The sequence below is a fragment of the Cydia amplana genome, chromosome Z (assembly GCF_948474715.1).
Source record: "Cydia amplana chromosome Z, ilCydAmpl1.1, whole genome shotgun sequence".
NCBI classification, from domain to species: Eukaryota; Metazoa; Arthropoda; class Insecta; order Lepidoptera; family Tortricidae; genus Cydia; species Cydia amplana.
Window position 1 is genome coordinate 25,909,333 of NC_086096.1, and position 20,451 is coordinate 25,929,783.

A 20,451-nucleotide genomic window follows, 5' to 3' on the forward strand; every position below is an offset into this window, starting at 1 on the left:
TAAAATGTGTGTCCCCCCCCCCTGTAACTTCTAAAATAAGAGAATGATAAAACTAAAAAAAATATATGATGTACATTACCATGTAAACTTCCACCGAAAATTGGTTTGAACGAGATCTAGTAAGTAGTTTATTTTTTATACGTCATAAATCGCCTAAATACGGAACCCTTCATGGGCGAGTCCGACTCGCACTTGGCCGCTTTTTTTATTAAATTGTCAATGTGTAGTATACAACATTTTCAAAAAGAGTAGTTAAATGCGAGTTATTTTGCTTTTGTTTTTGTCATAATTTCGAAGCTCCTTGACACGTGCCAAAAAATTACCAACTACCTAATAAAAATATAATTAGAATTGTAGAATAATGTGAATTGTTGTAATGTATGTATGGATGTTGTAATGTATGGATCAGAATGCTGGGCGACGAAAGTGACGGATGAAAGAAGAGTGCACGCAGCGGAAATGAGAATGTTGAGATGGATGTGTGGAGTGACGGGAAAGGATCGGATAAAGAATGAGTATATAAGAGGAAGTTTGAAAGTAGCACCGGTAACGGAAAAGATGAGTAGTAGGTTAGCATGGTATGGGCATGTAATGAGGAGGGATGAATGTCATATAGGAAAAAGAATGTTAGGGATGAACGTTGATGGACAGAAAGCGGATGGAAGACCCAAAAAACGATGGATGAATTGTGTGAAAGAGGATATGAGAAAGAAAGGAGTGAGTGCTGAGGTGACGCAAAACAGAGGAGAATGGAAGAGAAAGACATGTTGTGCCGACCCCACATAACGTGGGATAAGGGCAGGAGGAAGAAGAAGAAGAATAATGTTAATGACAGCTACTCCATATAAAAATGAACTGTCATAGGTGATATGGACCTTCATTCGAGGCGACAGGCAGGTATAGTAGTAGTGTGTTTGTACCTCCTGGTGCAACGCCGAGCCGGTGAGCAGACACAGCAGCGTGTCGGCGATGGAGCGCTGGTGCAGCGCGAGCGCGAGCTGCGGGCACGCGGCGCACATCACCCACAGCAGGCGCAGCACCGTGATGAACGTGTTGCCCGAGATCAGCGCCGGCACCACCACCAGCTGCGTACACAGAACATTCTCGTCACATGCGGGTCTCACACTGACGCGGATCCATCCGCACGCTCTGCACTACCATGTGCGATCTAGAGAGCGGACCCGCATCCAATGTGAACACCGCTTAACACCTAATGTTCACCAGATTCTACTCGGTAAGGTAAAAGACGACGAAGGGCTTCGAGATGAGAAGTACAATATCTAGGTTAAGTCGCCATCCAAGTTCCACGTCAACGGCCCAACTATACCTATATATTGTCAATAACAAAAGTGCCAAGTCAAGAAATAGTATAAAAATGTATACTCAGTCACGTTTTATTTAAAAACACATGCATTATACTTCCCTCGTATCCGAAATGAAAAGAAGAGTGTTTAACTCGGCTGAAAGACATCATTTCATCCCTTGGTTAACAATCTACTATTTCAATTGTTATCTAGGGTATTCCACAATGCCAAAGATAATTGGTTTGTCAGTTCCTATCCCCATCGGGCAAACATGGTACAAATGAATACATCCGTAACCATAGACAAAGACGATCATAAGAAAGCGAACTGTTTCAGAGTCAAAGGCAACACATACTCGTATAAGACGATAGGTATGACTCACAAGTTGCTGCAGATTGGTGAGCAGCTCCGGCGTGGCGATCTCCTGCAGGCGCGCCGGGTCCTGCTGGAAGCTGTCCACCAGCCGCGAGAACGCGAGGCACACACATTCCACTGATTTCTTGTCTTGTTGGGTCAATCTGTTGCCGAACGATGCCACAACATTACACAATTGTAATCAACATTTTTGAAATAATTTTAACAATATCTATAGGCAAACTATTTGACTAAGGTCGTTGGTAAGAAGGTATTATGGTCATCTACGGCCTGGTTGCATAAAGCTAATTTGTACCATGTTAAGTATAAACGTAGGTAATTTAGTAACTAGTTTTAGTCCCACAACTTTATTAGAATATCACCACGCAACTTCTTTATCAACCACCTGAGAAAAGTGCCAGCTTAACCTACACATTGGACCAAAACGAGACTTGACTGATTCTAAGTGAATGGTTTACACTTCTGCATTAATCTTGAGGACGATACATTAAAATAAGAAAAAAAAATCCATTTGAAAAGGCTAAGAGGGAATATAAAGTCGAGATTATCATTGAACTCACCTGTTAGCCAGCAACTGCAGCGAATCCCTGACGAGGTGGAATTCGTCGGGGGTAAGATTCTGGCAGCAGTTGGCCGTGATGGAGAGCGCAGCTCGCTGCGCGTTGATAGAGAAGAAGTCCAGGTACGTCAGGCACGCCGAAACTCCGCGCTGCAATATTACATGATATTCGATGTCATTACATGCTTTGGAACACGTTTCCACTAGGATATGATGCAAAGCAAGCAGTGTAAAATGTCAAATTAATGTAAACAGGGCCCCTGTTTGCATAATCAAATACAGGCTAAAACTATTAGTGATGTTGTATGTAAAATTTACTTTTAAATGGGTCCCAGATCTCTGTCCACGTCAGTACGTACGCGCTCATGCTGCTTGCGCCGCTATGGTAATCAATAATCAAACGCCTGACGCAACATTGACAAAAACGTGTTAAAACTTGACGTATAATTGAGAAAGTAGTTTACCGCCTGCAGGATGGCCTTGGAGTGTCGGCGGGAGAGCATGTCGAGCGCGGTGAGGCTCTGCTCGGCCACGTCCATGCAGGTGATGGCCTGCAGCTTGTCCAGGAACGTGGGCACGGCCAGCGCCACGGCGCCGCTGCTGCGCGGGAGGGCCTCCAGCATGTACGTGAGCGCGCGGCACGCGTGGTTCATCTGAAACAACAAGTGTACATGCTATACATACTAGGGCCATACTCGAAGCAACCTCAAAGAAAGCTGTCAAGCTCTCAATACAAACATACTTTCAACGTTGCTGTTCTAGTATCAACACATACGTGTTTGAATGTTAGGAGAGAGGATGCTCAAAGAAGCAGCCAAGGACTGTCTATTTTTAGGAGAGTCTAGAGCCGTTACAATACAACACGAATACTCTTTAACTGTTAAAACATATTTAGATTAGAGTAAGATAAGAGTAAGCGACGCACCATGTCAAAGTTGTGTTCGGCAGCGAGCAGGTTGACTAGCGCGGGCACGACCTGGCGCACGGGGAAGCCGGCGAGCGTGTCCTCGTTGCCCATGACCAGCAGCTGGCACATCTCGATCACGGCCTGCAGCTGCTGCCCCTCGTCGCCGGTGGCCTGCAGCCCTGCGAGGAGCTGCGCCGCCTTCGAAGCCGCTGCACACAATAACAACACATTACTAAGAGACGGACAAACCGAAGAATTTCGGATAGTTTGAAGCTTAGAAACGCAAAGTTGCTGTTAAAATGTTCATTTTGTATTAAAAATTCAAGATGATCAAGCACTCTGTTGAAGGAAAATGATTCCTAGCGTACGCGCGCTTCATATATGTTTTGTAATAGCAAAGTCATAATGAGCTTACCTGAATTAGCGGTGACAGTCCTATGCAAGAGATGTTGCATGCGCGGCCCTAGCGCGCCGAGCAGATGCGGCGGCAGGCCGCGCGCCTCCAGCAGCGCCTGCAGGCGGCCCACCTCGCCCTCCTCGGAGGAGGACTCCTCGGCGGCCGCGGCCGCAGCGCCGCCGCTCGCCCCCGGCGCCCCGCCGCCGCCGACGCCGCCGCTCGCGCATTCTTCAGCTGAAGACGACGCTGCGTGACACATTGTTACGATTCGTTTTTTTTTTTCATTATCACGCCATTAGGCAGCCCAATCGGTAGTGTCACTAAAGCATTGCGAGAGGTGACTCTCGTCTCTGTTTGTGTGATCTTATACTGGCTAATGGCTGACTATTGACTAATATCTTTTACCCAAAATTCAGAAATCTTATAGGTATTGATCAAATTGATATACCTATTTTATTGCAAAATTCTGTTATCAATCGGATTTTAAACATTCACTTATTGTTCTTCATAACCATACTCGTAACTAAAAAACTAACGAGTTAACTGTAACACGAAACTTGATAAAATAAACAAGGAGACTATTTGGGTTACCTTTGCTTTTAGGTTTAGCATCGTCCGATGCGTTATTAGGCATCGAGGCCGCTGAAGCAGATGGCGGCGGCGTATTCGATGTGGATGCGACGGCACCCTGGATAGAAGACAACACGTTACTTACAACTTTCTTAACAATGGTTTTTACAACAACATTGTAAGTTTTCTTCGACGAAAATGTGTGCCTTACGTCAGTTAATACCATAATAATAATAAAATATACTTGTTTAAGTTTACACTCTTATTCAGAATTGGACTGACTTCATATTTCAGAACCATAATAAAATTATGGGTTGCACCACGAATAACAACGTAAGCAACCTATAAGTGACAATGAGTAATGTTGGACACGTCTCACGTTTATTAATTTTTCATGGTTTGAAATTAAACACGGACAAAATTCAGACATGATTAAATAAGTAGTAATATTAATATTAAAGCACTTTTTTAGATGTACCTACATAAATCACAAATTGCTCCTTTAAACAAAATCGTTATTATAACACTTTAAACTCTCGCGTTTTGTACACATATTTAATTACACGGGTCTACCGCGATATAATTTCATTGTTTTTACCATTAATTCCGACGTTTCAGCTGAGAGACTGACAGAAAGACTGACGTCCCAAGAAATGTCAACGGAGATATTAATAAAACACCACTGAACTACTCGAAAGATGTTCGGTATAATTCGGTAGATGTTCCCTATAAAAATGTTCGGGGTAGACAAAGAAATTGCAGCTACCCATCAAAGTTTAACGTTTATTGTCCACGGCACGACACGCAACACTCACAGTATCCACACACTGGTCCGAAGATATATCCGCTGGTTTCAACATTTGAATCACTGGTGCCCAAGTAGACGATAATTTGTACCCGTCCTCTCGATTGAAATTTTTAGGGTGTTTTTTAATTTCAATCGCCTCTCTCACGATCCGCGGATAATAGCGAACATTTTTATTAACTAATTTCGGGTAGTTTAGTGGTGTTTTATTAATATCTCCGTTGACATTTGTTGGGACGTCAGTCTTTCCGTGACCACAGCTGGTGCAACTCAGCTGATAAGATAAGATAAGATAAAAGATAGTTTATTCAAGTAGGCATAATTACAATGCGCTTATGAACGTCAAATAAAGCTAGGTAGACCGGCTCCAACCCTACACCTCTGCCCCGAGAAGATTTAAATCCCCCCTCAATTGGAGGAGGGTATCCCATTATGGGACCGGCAACAAACTCGGCGGGACACATCTTTTCAAAAATAATTACATCTTATAATTAACATGCATTACGAGAAAATAAGGAAAAAAAAATACAATTTAAATCACTAGAATTCATGCAATTATACACATAAGGTGTAATAGAAATTTGATTTAGAAAATATACATATGTACATGGAATCATACAAATTCGTAGTCATACAAGTTCTGAAACGTCGGAATTAAAGGTAAAAACAATGAAATTATATCACGGTAGACCCGTTTGTGTAATTAAATAAAATCGTTATTTACTGCATGATGTGCCACATTACAGTCGCAATGTTAACAGTACTTAGGTACTTGTAGGTACTTTCCTTTTAATGTGAAACATGTAAATAATAAAGTGTGTGTGTGCCGCAGGGGCTGGTACGTCTCGCCGACGTGTTAAGGCCGGGCTGAAGGTGATCGGTGGCGGACCAAGCTTACCGTGGTTAAGGGCTGCGGGTGGGAGCGGCTCGACGCACCACCGGTACTCGCGCAGGAACCCAGACTGCTTTTCCCTGTTAGCAAATATTAAAACATTAAATAGGGTTATTCAATGCCATCATTTTAACATATTTACTTCCAGTCAACTCTATAATAAATAAGCTTAATTTTGATATATTATCACTAGACCCCGGATTCTTGTCGCGATCACGTGACAAAAGGGTGATTTGGGGAGTAAATGGAACAGTACCTATTAATTAATACGGATTTATTAAGATAAGATAATACAAAAAAAAAAGATTAAAATGTCGACGTCGCTCTATTGTTAACGGACTCTCCGTAACAGATCAACAGTTGTTCTAAATGACTTGCGGTTAGGCTACGTCTTCTAGCAGAATATATCCACTTCAAAAAAGAAAAGCTTCTTTCCACTGGGACAGATGTTAACGGAGCATATTTGAAAAGTTTATTAGTTATCTTATAATTTAAGTATTATCTTGTTCTACCATACCATTTACTCCCCAAATCACCCTTTTGTCACGTGATCGCGACAAGAATCCGGGGTCTAAATTTATCACACGCGATGTCTATATAAAAGCGGATCACAAGCAGTGGTATAGTCGAGCTAATATTAATATCAGGTGAACTTGTTTCATATGTTTAAGGAAACAGCATAATCTATATTGTACTAGTTACATATATTCTATGTATCTATATTGGTCTTCACTTGCATGCTTCTGTTTTATCTCCTTGTAATAAAAATAAAACAAATCTACCAGCTCAAGCCCACTAGCTATATTAGCTCTATTAAATCATAACAATCAATTAATGATAGCTGTCTCTAGTTTTAGTCCATCAAATTCACATCAGCTGTGGTACAATGATCCATGAACGGTGATCAAACGAGCAACAATGTCACAGGCATCAGTAGGTTGGTTAGGTGGCAATGCCTTGGTGGTACCTCGCTTGTCTCGTCTCGTGGACGCCGGCTGCGGCTGTGGCATGTCGCGAGCCCGCGCCCGCCTGCTGCCCTCCGCGCTGCCGCCCGCGCCCTCGCTTCCCGGCACCTAACAAAATACAAGGATCAGTTACGCCCATACATACAACGTTACCTTATGGCTCGTCTACACTATCGGCGATGATAGACGATGACTACGAGGCATGAGTATGCCGAGTGGCAGTCCCCGCCAGTCATCGTCGTGCATTCAAATTAGTATGAGTGTGACGTCAATAATGACACGGAAAAAGATGCTGACTTGTATAAATTGAACGAGACATATTACTTTTTACAATTTTAACCTTTTACATCTTATAAATATAAAATAATTGCAAGCACAGGCTAGGCCAGCAAAACGTTGTCATGTTTTTTACTGCGGTATATTATAAGTTAAATCATTGTAAGTTCAAACAAATATTTGTTATTGTATTTTTGGTCCGCCTGTATAATACCCCTGTATACATTGTACAAAGAAATATTCAGTATTTATCTTATTTTTAAGAACTCCAATGTTTGTAGCAACAGACATTTCATATTAATATATAATACTTGAAAATGAAAAAAAGAATTAAAAAATATTTATTGGTTTTGTACAACTATTGCTGCAATATAGGTTGGGATCTTCTTTTAAGCAACAGATATGCTTGTGACAGAAAACCCCGCTCTTCCAACAAATGCAGGGTTTAAACCAATATGTTTGTGTATATAAAAATCACCAAATATACTTGAATAAACATTTCAAAATGATATTGGAGCACCAGTTGTATAAAATGTATAAATACATAGAGGAATGGACCTGTCTCTTGGCAGATGTGTCCTGCCTGTGGTGCTGAGAAGTGTTGCTCCTCTTCGTCAAGCACGCACCCAGGGTAGCGCCCGTTGCAGCTGCGATGCTCTGCCGAACATTCCAACACGTCAACAACAAACAACGAACCAAGCTTCATGCATGTATACTAGGTAACTAATGTATTACAGTGCGGTTGGGAGACCTTCTCGTCCGCGCCCGCCGTACTATCTCGCCACTCTTGACGTGATAAACACGCAAAGGATACCAACGCGATCACAGCTATCAAACAGGCCGAAATAACATATATATGTCGCAGTCGGATTGTATAATCCGCCGTATTACATTACGGCTAGCCGTTTTACAAAACAGGGGCGTTTTGAAATGCGGCGGTTCGACGATTAGCCGGATTGAATGCGGCTGAATGAAAATCCGTCGGAATGTATTCGGCTCCATACGTTCTTCAAGACGGCTAGCCGTAATGTAATACAGCGAGTCATTAGCCGCCGCTTTGACAGTTTTTAGTTCCCATTTTTAACACTCGTGGCGCTGCCTGACATAACAACAACAAACTATGAAAAACGCTGGGGTGTCCATCAAATCTGGAGTTCGTCGGACTGTTTCTTTTCAAAAAACATTTCCTTCGCAACTTAACTAGACGGAGCCCCGCTTTGCCCTTCGGGCATCTGAAGCTAACTAACGAACCTAACCTACCTAGCTATTGATTAAGTGAGACGTCCGTGAAAACATTACACTTTGGGGAAGAAAGCGTAGGTAGGTAAGTAGGTTAGGTTCGTTAGGTAGCTTCAGATGCCCGAAGGGCAAACCGCCCAGAAATAGGAGCCCCGCTTGCGGGGCTCCGTCTATTCAAGTTGTGAAGGAAATGTTTTGGAAAAGAAACACATGTAGTGCGGTGGGACCATGGTAAACATAAATTAAATTGCAAACATTGTCAACCTCCGGTTACGTAGGCGACCGAAACAATGGTCACTCTACAATCTAAATAGTAGATACGATGCGGCTAAACGTAGGCCGCCTTATTGAAGAACGTATCGCAATGACAATCCGGCTAATCGTCGAACCGCCGCATTTCAAAACGCCCCTGTTTTGTAAAACGGCTAGCCGTAATGTAATACGGCGGATTATACAATTTGACTACGACATATATATATAACACACAATTCTTCAGTCAATAATTTTGTTCTAATTACACTTAATTGATTTTCTATAGTTAAAATTCGAGGAACATAATTGAGCTGTATTTCTACGTTAAACGATCTTACTCCACTGGAAAATATAAATTTAAATTCGGGTAAAACACTAAACCAGTTATTGTAAATCTCACTCATTGTAATTATATTTGAGTAACTAGTGCGGGTACTTTAACAATTAACTGAAACAGCTGTCAAGAGTCGGCTCCAGAAACTCGCGAACTAAATTGACTTGAGACTGACAAATAAAATGATACCAGGAATAGCAAAGAAAAAATAGCCACGAGTATATGTCGATAAAATGATATCGATAACTTCGATTTTAAGATATTGCACTTACTACCCATGTGATAATTATAAAGGGGTCACAAACGATTTCGATTTATATGAATATGACGATAAAATTATAAGATTGTTACGTTACCGATCGAAACAGGAGGTGCGGACTGCGGATGCGAAATTGACAAAGGGTATAGCCGGGTAAGCATGGCAAAACTGCCCTTAGCGAAAAAAATAATTTCCTTTTACTGGATTATTAACCTATATATATGTAGTGATTTCGCCAAAAATTAAGCCTCAAATGCTTCAGGTTTAAAAAAAATGCAAAAAAAGAAAATACATTTTTATTTTATTGCAGCCAAAGTACCAATCCGATTTCTTTGTAATTTGGGTATGTTGTATATACAACTAAGGTAGCTTTCTGAAAAAATAAGTATTGAATTATCTCTTGAAAAAATAGTAAAAAACTGAGTTGAAAAATTTCAGAAAAATAAAAAAAATACTTTCGAGATTGCGACAGTTATCAAATTTACATATTTCATGTATAATTTAATAATGTTTAACATATGTATATTTTTTTCAAAAATTAAAATCGGGATTAACAGTGTGAAAAACTCGAATTTGTAACATGCCATATTACTTTCTCTTCATACAAGCAGACAATAAACAAATGAAGTATATTGTAAGAAAGGAGGCGGGGGGAGGGCGCGGGCGCGGGAGGCTCGCGGGCGGCGACACGGCTGGGCGGCGATATGGCTACGGCGTAAGCTAGAAAACCTACCTCAAATATATACCTATACCAACGTATAGGATAAGGATGCAAATGAATATTGTTAATTTGTTTTTTTTTTTTTACATATTTACATTATTCACTATTGTCCGTTGTGCTGCGTTATAGAACAGGTTTTCTAGGTTACGTGAAACCTATACCTATATTACCTATAACTATGTACTACATTATAAAATAGTATTTTATACAATCGTGATATAATGGAGATCTTCAGTCTTCTTCAGTCGAGTACCGTGTTACTCAGTAAGCTTCGTTGCGTAAGTAAGGTACGAGATTGAAATGAATATTATAGTCGAGTTGGGGTCCCATAGTGAAAAAAGTATGCAATTTCACTTTGGTATACGAAGTATTAATTCAAGCATTGCAGTCGACGAGTAGAAAAATAGAATTTTGTGTTGTGACGTAAGTACAAACTTACGATTGTGTTATCAGCCAGACATTACTTACCTACTTCTTGCTAAAGTCATATATTCGCTTACTAGGTCAACTGGTTTTTAAAATTCTGCTCTTTGTATGAAACATGCGGCATAAACGGCAGATTTTTTTTATTGCTTTTTTTATTGGGTGTCAAGTTTCGGCGGTTCCGCGGCCGGTTCCCTGACACTGCAAGGTTGCGTAATGCATCGCAATCATAATGTGTTTTTTAGTGTTTAGATATATTTTTATAATATGTATGCTAGTTTTAAGGTATTTATGTATAGGCCACTAGTTGCCTGAAATAAACGATTTCATTCATTCATTGCGTTCACTTAGTTTTTTTTTTTACATCTTAAAGCCTCCAACTAACCAAACAAAAAAAACTATGCCTAAAGCCTCTTTGCTATTTTATAGTCCTAGAAATTCTGCATAAGATCAAAAAAATGAAATAAATAAAATATTTTAGAGTGGTAATTTTTGCCTTAAAATATAGATTGCGATAAAGGGATAAAGTGATTGACCATACGAGTAGACCTGAAAAACGTAATCATTTCAATCCTCTGCCGCCTCTCATCTACATTTACTTCTTTATAACATTATAACCATGTCACAGAATGTCAAAGGAGGAGTGTAAACAAGTCGGTAAATTTTTTGGTAAATAAAATTTCCTCTCTAACACAGTCTATTTATCTTTCCTTTGGAGCTATCTCCGCTTGCTTACAGCCGGAGGGCTGTAAGCAAGCGGAGGCATTGGCACGTATATTGTATGTATATATAAACTCTTTATTATACAAAACACCAATTTATGGCACAGGATATAGGTAGTACAAAGGTATTCGCTTCGTGCAAAGCGGGTGGCAGGGGAAGCCGAAACGATCGCAGCGCTTGATGTGGCCAATAATGACAAGATTGGTAACAGTGCTTCTGTCAATTCCCATACTTCTCAGTTATTTTACCTTTATAATCATACTTACGATAAAAATTAGTCACGATAGTTATTGTGTGGTAAACTGCAATAATACTGGACGAAACAGTAATAGTAATTTTTATATATTTTCAACGCCGAGCTAGATATTAGCCTTTTATACCATATAGTACTATTCCAGACTTAAAGGTTACTAGTCCAGGTTAACAACGTAATGGCTAAACATTTTATCTAGTCTATGTCAACACAGAGTTTTTCTTGTATGTTAATAAAACAGTATGGCTAATACAGTGTACCAACATTAAGTGATTGTAATATTACTAATATTAGTTATTGAAAGCCCGTTAAAAGCACACTTTTGACACGCATAGGGTTATCCATCGTCTGTCACAAGTGTCACAACAGACATGGTGCCTATTAAGCGGGAGAACATAAATTTTTAACATAAAATGTGTTGATTAAAACCTGTGAAAAAGGTCAAAGTTTTTATAATTGGGAGCATCGTACATATCCCCAGGAAGAGGATCATTAAGTGAATCATCAAAACAGTGAAACGTAAATTTTTTCACTTAATTTGTAACGAAACAACAATGAAGGAAATTGACCAAATAATATAAAATACACAGATAATTCTTACTGTTTTCACTAAAGCAAAAACCAAGTGTATTTAACATTAAATACGAATAGATTCCGCATATTGTAAGTACATTATAGTAAATATTTTAAGGAATAATCTTTATTTTGTTGCACTCGTTATTTGACAGCGCCGACCACGTTGCGAACGCTAGGCGGCGCTGCCATCGTGCACGGTCCCAATACTACCTTGTTCTCGTTACATGACTTGTCAAGCCGCATCACACGCCCTGTTTCAGTTGGGTGGGTGACATTCGAAGAATACGAAGAGAGGCCTATGCTCAGCAGGGGGCGACTGGAAGCTAAAATGATGATGATGATAAAAAAAACACTTACCCTTCGGGCGTTAGTCTGCCGTAGATACGGAAGATCGCGAGGAACAATAAGAAGCTTGCTATCAGAGCTGCGTGTTTTTGATGTGCTTGCTTCTGTCGATCAAATCAATAGGGGTTTTCATAAATGTTGACACCAAACAATAATGTGAAATCTTAATTTGTGACCGGTTAACTATACTGGACATTTGGAGAGAACAAAAAGTTATTAAATAAAAAATATTTGTCGTGTGTGGTTAAATTTCTGGCATGATATTAAACAAATATTGTAGAATATAATAAATCACCTTGAAATTCCGCTGGGAGTGGAGGTGTCTGAGGTCGCTCACGAGTGTCTGTAGCGCTCTTTCGCTCAGTTACTTTGCACAACGTAACTGTGCTGGTAGCCCTCGGTGGTGGCGCTACAATCAAATTACATGTATGTTAATATGTATGTTCACTACCCTTATAAACAAAGAAAATAATTTATGTCACATACAAAATTTCATAATAACATTAATAAAAAACAGGTGCTAGTAGTTGCATCATTACCTAGTTGGTCGGATGAGCGAGGATTAGTATGTCTCAAGGAATATCGGCCGGCTGACTTTCTTAACAAGTATCCCTCTCTATCAGTGTATTTAGATTCCTCGGCAGCCTCCGTGGACTGATTGCCAGTCTTAGTACGTTTAGAGATCAGAAGACCACTGCTCTTCTTACTCGATGAAGACCTCTTCCTTTTCTTTCCTTTGCTGCGGCTCGCTTTTGGGCTATAAACTGAATAATCCGAGTCTAATATATCAGTAACAGTGGAAGAGCTAAATGGGGAATACGCAAAGTCTCTCTCGTCTAATGGCAATAAGCCACTGTCTGGATTATTTACAGGGGCCTGGGCATTAGCCTCAGTGGAATAACCAGTAGAACTCTGATTCAATGGGATTTGAGTCACCGATACTGGTTTCAAACTGTTCGGCGCCTGAGCACAAACACTGTCGCTCGGCTTCACGCCAGTCCGTGAGCGAGTACAATGTGCGATACACTCTTCAGAAGCACTGTTACTTAATCCCGAGTGGGTCTTCTGCTTCTTCCTCTCATGTGAAGACGGTCTGACGCGTTTGTTATGGCCGCTGGTGGATGGCTTGCCGGTGTCCTCTCCGGCTCTGAAGTCGGATGTGTTGTATCGTGTCTCGTATATGTCGGTTCCGTAGGACCACCGCTCAGTGAGGGAATAGTCAGACCTCGGAAGAGCGCTAACTAGCCGGGAGCTCCGGCGCAGCTCGCCGCGGACCTGGGAGTCGGCGTGGGAGGCGCGGCTCGACAAGTGTCGGCTAGGAGGGCGCGGCAGGGGCGACGTCACGCTGCGTCTCTGGGCCCGACGCTCTAGACGCAACGACCGACCGCCCACCACCCTGCTTTGAGAAGACCTGAACATGTAACGTATGTATCATTTATGACGGAATATACATGTCCTTATCTCTAGTGCAAAGATAACTTTTGTCAATCATCGTGAGCATCATCATTCCACGCACACGAAAGCTAATTTGCATTTGAATTGCGGGCAAAAGCTAGTTTGTCTATATTTTATAAAAAAAAAAAAATATTATGCATGTCATGTCTATCATGCATGTATGTCTTTTGATATCACAATTTGGTTAATCAAAATAGCACTAAGACATAGAATTAACACTGTCTTCTGAAATATATTGCTTGGAATTAATCCTTAACTTTCAGTATCACCTTCCATACCAAACTTTGTTTTTCCTTTCAGCGCCAGAGTGATGGTATAGGAGTATAATGAAGAGAAACCACAGTCACAGAATAAGTAATAATACTACCGCACAGAAAAGAAACTTCCTACAAAACCGAAGTTTGACAGCGGTCCAGGGGCGAATCATGCTGTCCCTTTCTAATGTATGGCACTATCCCTTTCGGCCAATTATGGTTGTCTAAATTCAAGTAATTATCTTATCTGTGGTTGTGAACGCAAAGGGACGTTAAGTTGTGCCAACCCTAATAATTGCTCGGAGCAATGCTGAGCCGAACGGAACCAAGAATGCCCGAACGCTCTATTTCCTACCCCTGCCACAATGCCCAAATGATGTACCTACATAATAATTATAATCAATTTAATCTCATGACAGTAGAAGAGTGTGCCTATATTTTTGCCATTCGCTGTACTAAGTTCAATTATTATGTATAGTGTATCCATCTAGACGCAAAGGCCTGTGATGATCCATCTAGACATAACATTAACTTGAATACACACTCCTCATATGTTTGGCTTATGATAGCAAAACACAATGTATAACATCCTTAACTGAACCCCAGGGCCAAACGTAACATGGTTATACATAGTTCGTTTTTTTTTAGCATTAGAAATAAGGTAAACAATCTTGATGTGTCTTTTAATTGAAAAACACATTTTAATAATAAGTTACGGCAAATATGTAACAATTATGAATCTAATACGATCATTTATATTCTTCTGTGTTCATAAGTAATAGTTTTTGATTTTTAAAAAGCGTTATTCAATTAAAAGACATGTCAAGAAAAACACGAACTATAGTTTATAAAATGGTGTTACCTAAACCTAGTGTCCAGATTGGTCATTCACTCACCAACCAAATAAATATCTTTATATTTCAGATTAGCTCATCGAATTTAAAAACCTACTAGAGTTCAGTTAAAATACTACTAAGAGTTGAGAAGTTGTCTTCTTTGTTGAACTTATTATTGTTGAGGTACTTACAATCTACAACTACCTTCAAGAGCATTGTTAAACTATCAACATTTTGTTAAGGCCCCGTAGGTTAGGTTCGTGTTCTTTTCTCACTCTCAATGAGCGTAAGCGTGATCGAGAAAGATGTGCGAGCCCGGGATCACGAATACCACGTTTTCGAACTTTTATTAACAAAAAAAGTAATCGATGAATTTACACAAATATAAAATTGCGTATTTTTATAAGCAATTTTCACATTGGATTGTCCATAAATTGTTACAAATTTTTTAAATGCGCTTAAGACCTATGTTCGTGATTTTTCTCTATCGAGCGAAAGTAAAAAAAAATTGGCAACCGTATTGTGACCAAATAAAGCGGTACGATTTTTCGAAAACTGTGTTCTCTGAACCTACGGCGTTCTCTGAGACAAAATTTTTCAAAGGCGCTTTTTTTTTACAAAATGACGTATAATATAAACGATATTATGGAAAAAAGACTGGTTTTAAGTATGCACTGCTATTTACATACTGAAATGAACGAAGTAGTTAAATCACCAATAAGCAAAAATTAATATTATTACAAAACGTATAAAACACAAAATAAAAACTGTGTTAGTTTTTATTATTTTATGGGATCTTTAATAAATAAAAAACTAATAGGGAAGTATTTAAATTAATGTTGTACTTAGCAGTCACGTCTGCTAAGTGAAACCAAAATGTTAGAAATAAATATGTAATATCAAACTAGGTACTTTTATTTCTTATCTAATTAAAGTAGGGCCGTCCCGTAAGGCGCGGTAGCTCAGGTCAGGGTAGGGCGAGTTTGACTCTCATCCGAGGCAGGGACTTCAAAAACGTTTCCTTTATTTCTTAAGATGATGTAGATACCTAGTTTTTAATATCTATAGAACATGCAGCTGCATTAATGAGTTTTTCATAATCTTGACATGGGAAGACATGTGAATATGTGTATAGAGTTGTCACTTAATACTTTGTTTAAAAATTACTAACTTCTGATAATATTTTATGCCGTTTGCACTTATATATATGAATGAGTATGATTTGAAGTTGAATGTTAACATCGGCTCTATCTCCATAACTCACTATAACCTTACTGTGCTATGTGCTATAGGAACTTCTAAACCTGGTCATAAAAAAATAAGCCCGTTGATCAAGAATAGTAAACAATTCAGTCCATAGACCTTTTTCAAGATGTCGTAATATGAATATCATTAAGACAACAACCATTATAGTTTGACTATTTAAGTGTTCATTGACTGTTGACTGGAACACTCATTTATTGCTCACATTAAGCCTTTAATTTCCTGTTTCCTACAATTTCTAACAAAGTTTGTAGATTTCATACCTAATTATCCTTTTTTGACTACAATTATGAAATGAGACCTGGCCCCTATTTCACCAAGCTGACAGGTACGACAATTGTCAAAAAAATGACAGACCTTTGTTTCACCACGCCGACATTTGTCAGTGACATATGTCGAGTGACAATTGTTATTTGACAGGTGATAATTTCGTAAATTGTTTTGTATAAAACTTCATATAAACATGACAGGTAGTTTGGTACAATTGTCCATCTTAAATTTAATGACAATTATTTTGTGAAACAAGGGTAATGTTTACTAGTCGACATATTTGTCAATTCTTCACAAGAGATCGTTAATTGCTTTCAATGTGCCGTGTTGTCATCACTAACATGATTGATTGAGATCCCATCTGTGTCCCGACCCCATCTAATGGAGCGTATACCTACATTATTTGTTGACAAGGCGTCAAAGCATTATTTTTTTGTTTGTTTTAATTATTTTTTTCTGCAAATGCAAAGTCAAAGACGTCAAAGTAGGAATCTATTCGTACTTTATATATTCCCTTGTATAAGAATATCACCACTATTGCTTTCGCGGAGATTCATTTTCTAACTAACCAAAACCCTAACTTTACTGTTAGTGCCCAACTTCGCCCAAGTAAATTATTAAAAAAAAATACCTACCTAAACATACCTAATTTCGCTACCGGTCCCCAACTTCGCATTATAATTTTTTTTTAAATTATGAAAACTATAGTGAGACTTATTCCAAGTCCTAAATGTTGAATTACTAAACGCCTTCATAGGCAACAATTACAATTTATAATGGAATTATGATTTAATGATAGTTAAGAAGAATTTAAAAGCGATTTAAAGCGAATTTTATTTGTACCCTAAAGGCGAATTTAGGGTACACAGTTTTACCAACGTTTATTTTCAATGAACTGCAATAATGATAACGGGGTTTGCTAACAACGAAAACACTACAATTGTCACCCAAGCCTGACACAGCTCCGATCTCATGTCAAGAATTACCGACAAATCGACAAATATGTCGACTTATAAAAACTACTCGTGTTTCACCAAATCATTGTCATTAAATGAAAGATGGACAATTGTAACTAAATGCCTGTCATGTTTATAAGCACTTCTATACAAAAACAGTTTACGAAGTTGTCACTTGTCACCTGTCACTTGACAATTGTCACTCGACATATGTCACTGACAAATGTCGGCGTGGTGAAATAGGGGCCTGATAATTAACAATGATAGAGCTAATGGAGTTACTAATAGTTAGATATGTATTTAATTAAATTCCTAATTACAATCATTATTTAAAAAAAGGTAATTAGAATTGATGTCATAATTTCATAGAAGTTTGACGTTTAAAATAACACTTGCACTGTCTGGGTTATCAAAATTGCTGCCAACTAAGCTTGGTCTACCTCTAGTGTTTAATGAATTTAAGCTTCAGAATTCATATTTACTCTTTTATTTTGCTATCATCTATGTGTAAATATTTTACTATTGTAAAGAAAACAGTGAACTTAACAACAGTAATACTGATTTGCTTTGCTTGATACCTATATTAGCAATAATAGTGAATTTAAATAATTTAGAGGATAAGGACACATACAGTCATACAATCACATTCTTATGTTACTCTGATACCTATCAAGCTTTTATTTGCCATACTTATCGAAAATATGTATACAGAATCAATATTTACATAAATTTATAAGCAAACATCTGTACAAAAAATGGGCATTAGGCATTATTATAAACTAGGCATATTTTAAGCTCTTAATATTGACACAAAAAATTATGTAAGGTAAACATTCTGGTACTTGACGTGGTCCCAGTACATGCCATTTTGAAACTTACATCATTGTCAATAAAGGTGACAGCAGGGTATCATCTATTGGGCATTAGCATGTCGAGCACTAGTATTTTTACCTTATAGTTACACCGCTCCACACCACACCCCCACAGGCCAAGTCCACTTTCCAAACAAAGGAAAGACCTATTGATAGCAAGCAGGAGAGACGTAGGCCTGGCCTGCAGTGACAGCAGCCATAAAAACTCATTGGCCCCCACACATTTATTGAAGGTGCAGTGTAGCCACTGAAGTAAATGTATAATCTTTAAGAAGACAGAGTTGTTTCCCTCAATATTTAGTTTCTAACACACTGTTTATAACCTACCGCAGACTTTAGTGCATATTTGGGTAAAAGGCATAATTATTATCGTTTGTGTTGGATGAGTATTGGTATGTTGTTTACCTTGTGGACTCTCTCGAGAGTGCAGAGTGTGACGACGACGGTGAGATGTGTTGCTCGGCCATAGACGACGCTGGGGAAACTCGCGGCTGCTGTTCTGGGCCTGCGCAGGCCGCCCGCGCGCGCTACCTGCCCGGCACCATACCCGAGCGAGCGCTACTCCGCTGCTTCCGCATCCACTGATGTGCCTTCCGCAGCTACTGACGCGACCGTTCCTAGCACCATAAACGCGTACAACCACACCTTACGACGCGTTCCGAATCACGCTGACTCACACTCAATGATACTCTCACACAATAATCTGTAACAAAGATAATACACACTCAGCAAGCCTAACAATGCAACGTTACATAAACATTTCAACTATGCCACTGAGCCCACCTACAGCTTCCTCTCAGTGTCCAATCGTCACTGCACAATAACAAACAGGGCGAATACTAGAACTCAACAGCACAAAATGTAGATTAGTGAATCCTACACGTTTCGTTGAAATTATTGTAATAATGGATGACACATCAAGGACGGCTACGCTACACTTTCCGAGATATTTTTCCAATACATTCCACACAGCTGGCTAGCTGTCAAACGGCAGTGTTGCCATTTAAGGCGACAAAATCTACTAAAACAGTGAGGGATATTGATTTTTAAAGAAATGTTTACCATTACATATATACTTGGTCAACCAGATCTTGACAGTAGAAAAAAGCGGTAAATTTGAAAAATGTAGGCGCGAAGGGATATCGTCCCATAGAAAATTTGAATTTCGCGCCTTTTTTTACTGATTTGGTTGACCAGCTATATGTATGCAAAAAAATGTGATTTTTATTTTAATGTATTTTTTAATAATATCGTTCTGTTTTTTTACATCCCTATATTTGTACTTGCATAATTAAGAGCTAAAGCTTTGGATTCCTCCGAAAGCGGTGCCGTCATATAGCGGCCGCAAAAGACGGCCGTCTTTACGGTGACGACATGTGGAAAGTACCACGGCGTCATAACACACTGTCAGCCACCAAGGTCAAAGCGGCAAATTTGAAAAAAGTAGGCGCGAAGGGATATCTTCCCATAGAAAATTTGAATTTCGCGCCTTTTCCTACTGACAAGATTTGCTTGATCATCTATAATTTACTTGGAGGATGAAATATCATCAGAAGAGGAAAATAATCGTAGTACGGAATCATTTATTCAAATCTCGTGTCATTTATTCAAAATGGCGTCACCGCTATCTAATAAAACGTTCACGAAACTATCGACACCGTCATGACGGCACCGCTTTTTTACGTTAAGCTTTGGATTCCTCCGAAAACGGTGCCGTAATATGACGGCCGCTATATAGCGTTGAATGACGTCACTAGAACGTTGTCTATGTAAACAAGATGGCGCGGTTTCCTAGACAGCGTTACGTTACGTTGACTGTCAACTTACGTTACGTTGCTGAGTTGCCTAAGTATGGTACGAGATTGAAAAACTTGAATTTATCACTATTGTATAGGTACAATACTTTTTTTACGAGTCATGTAAAATCATCATCATCTTCCTCGCGTTGTCCCGGCATTTTGCCACGGCTCATGGGAGCCTGGGGTCCGCTTGGCAACTAACCCCAGGAATTGGCGTGGCCACTAGTTTTTACGAAAGCAACTGCCATCTGACCTTCCAACCCATAGGGTAAACTAGGCCCTTATAGGGATTAGTCCGGTTTCCTCACGATGGTTTCCTTCACCGAAAAGCGACTGGTAAACATCAAATGATATTTCGTGCATAAGTTCCGAAAAACTCATTAGTACGAGCCGGGGTTTGAACCCGCGACCTCCGGATTGCATGTCGCACGTTCTTACCGCTAGGCCACCGGCGCTACGAGTCATCTAAAATAATACATTTTTACTATAAAACCTAAATAATTAATGGAAATTGGTAAGCATCTCACTCTCAGCAGCCTAAAGTATGTACAATAGACATAAACTCGCGGCT

The 20,451-nt window shown here is 39.4% G+C and overlaps 1 protein-coding gene across 5 annotated transcripts in view; it reads right to left on the minus strand.

Annotated features, from left to right (window-relative positions):
• The window catches only part of LOC134661372 (E3 ubiquitin-protein ligase TRIP12), a 40,640-nt gene extending 21,628 nt beyond the window's left edge, over positions 1-19,012 (minus strand). For 2 of the 5 annotated variants that reach the window (XM_063517418.1, XM_063517414.1), the window contains exons 1-15: positions 18,865-19,012; positions 18,487-18,784; positions 12,715-13,586; positions 12,471-12,584; positions 12,188-12,279; positions 7,609-7,707; positions 6,777-6,882; positions 5,816-5,889; positions 4,134-4,230; positions 3,561-3,788; positions 3,164-3,354; positions 2,703-2,891; positions 2,240-2,388; positions 1,687-1,822; positions 921-1,085 (exon numbers count right to left, since the gene is read on the minus strand). In XM_063517418.1, coding sequence (XP_063373488.1) covers positions 921-1,085; positions 1,687-1,822; positions 2,240-2,388; positions 2,703-2,891; positions 3,164-3,354; positions 3,561-3,788; positions 4,134-4,230; positions 5,816-5,889; positions 6,777-6,882; positions 7,609-7,707; positions 12,188-12,279; positions 12,471-12,584; positions 12,715-13,586; positions 18,487-18,548 — 2,574 coding nt within the window. In that variant the 5' untranslated portion in view covers positions 18,549-18,784; positions 18,865-19,012. The remainder of the gene's footprint in view (positions 1-920; positions 1,086-1,686; positions 1,823-2,239; positions 2,389-2,702; positions 2,892-3,163; positions 3,355-3,560; positions 3,789-4,133; positions 4,231-5,815; positions 5,890-6,776; positions 6,883-7,608; positions 7,708-12,187; positions 12,280-12,470; positions 12,585-12,714; positions 13,587-18,486; positions 18,785-18,864) is intronic. The other 3 variants (XM_063517417.1, XM_063517416.1, XM_063517415.1) reach the window with 3 other exon arrangements.
• Between the last annotated feature and the right edge of the window lie 1,439 nt (positions 19,013-20,451).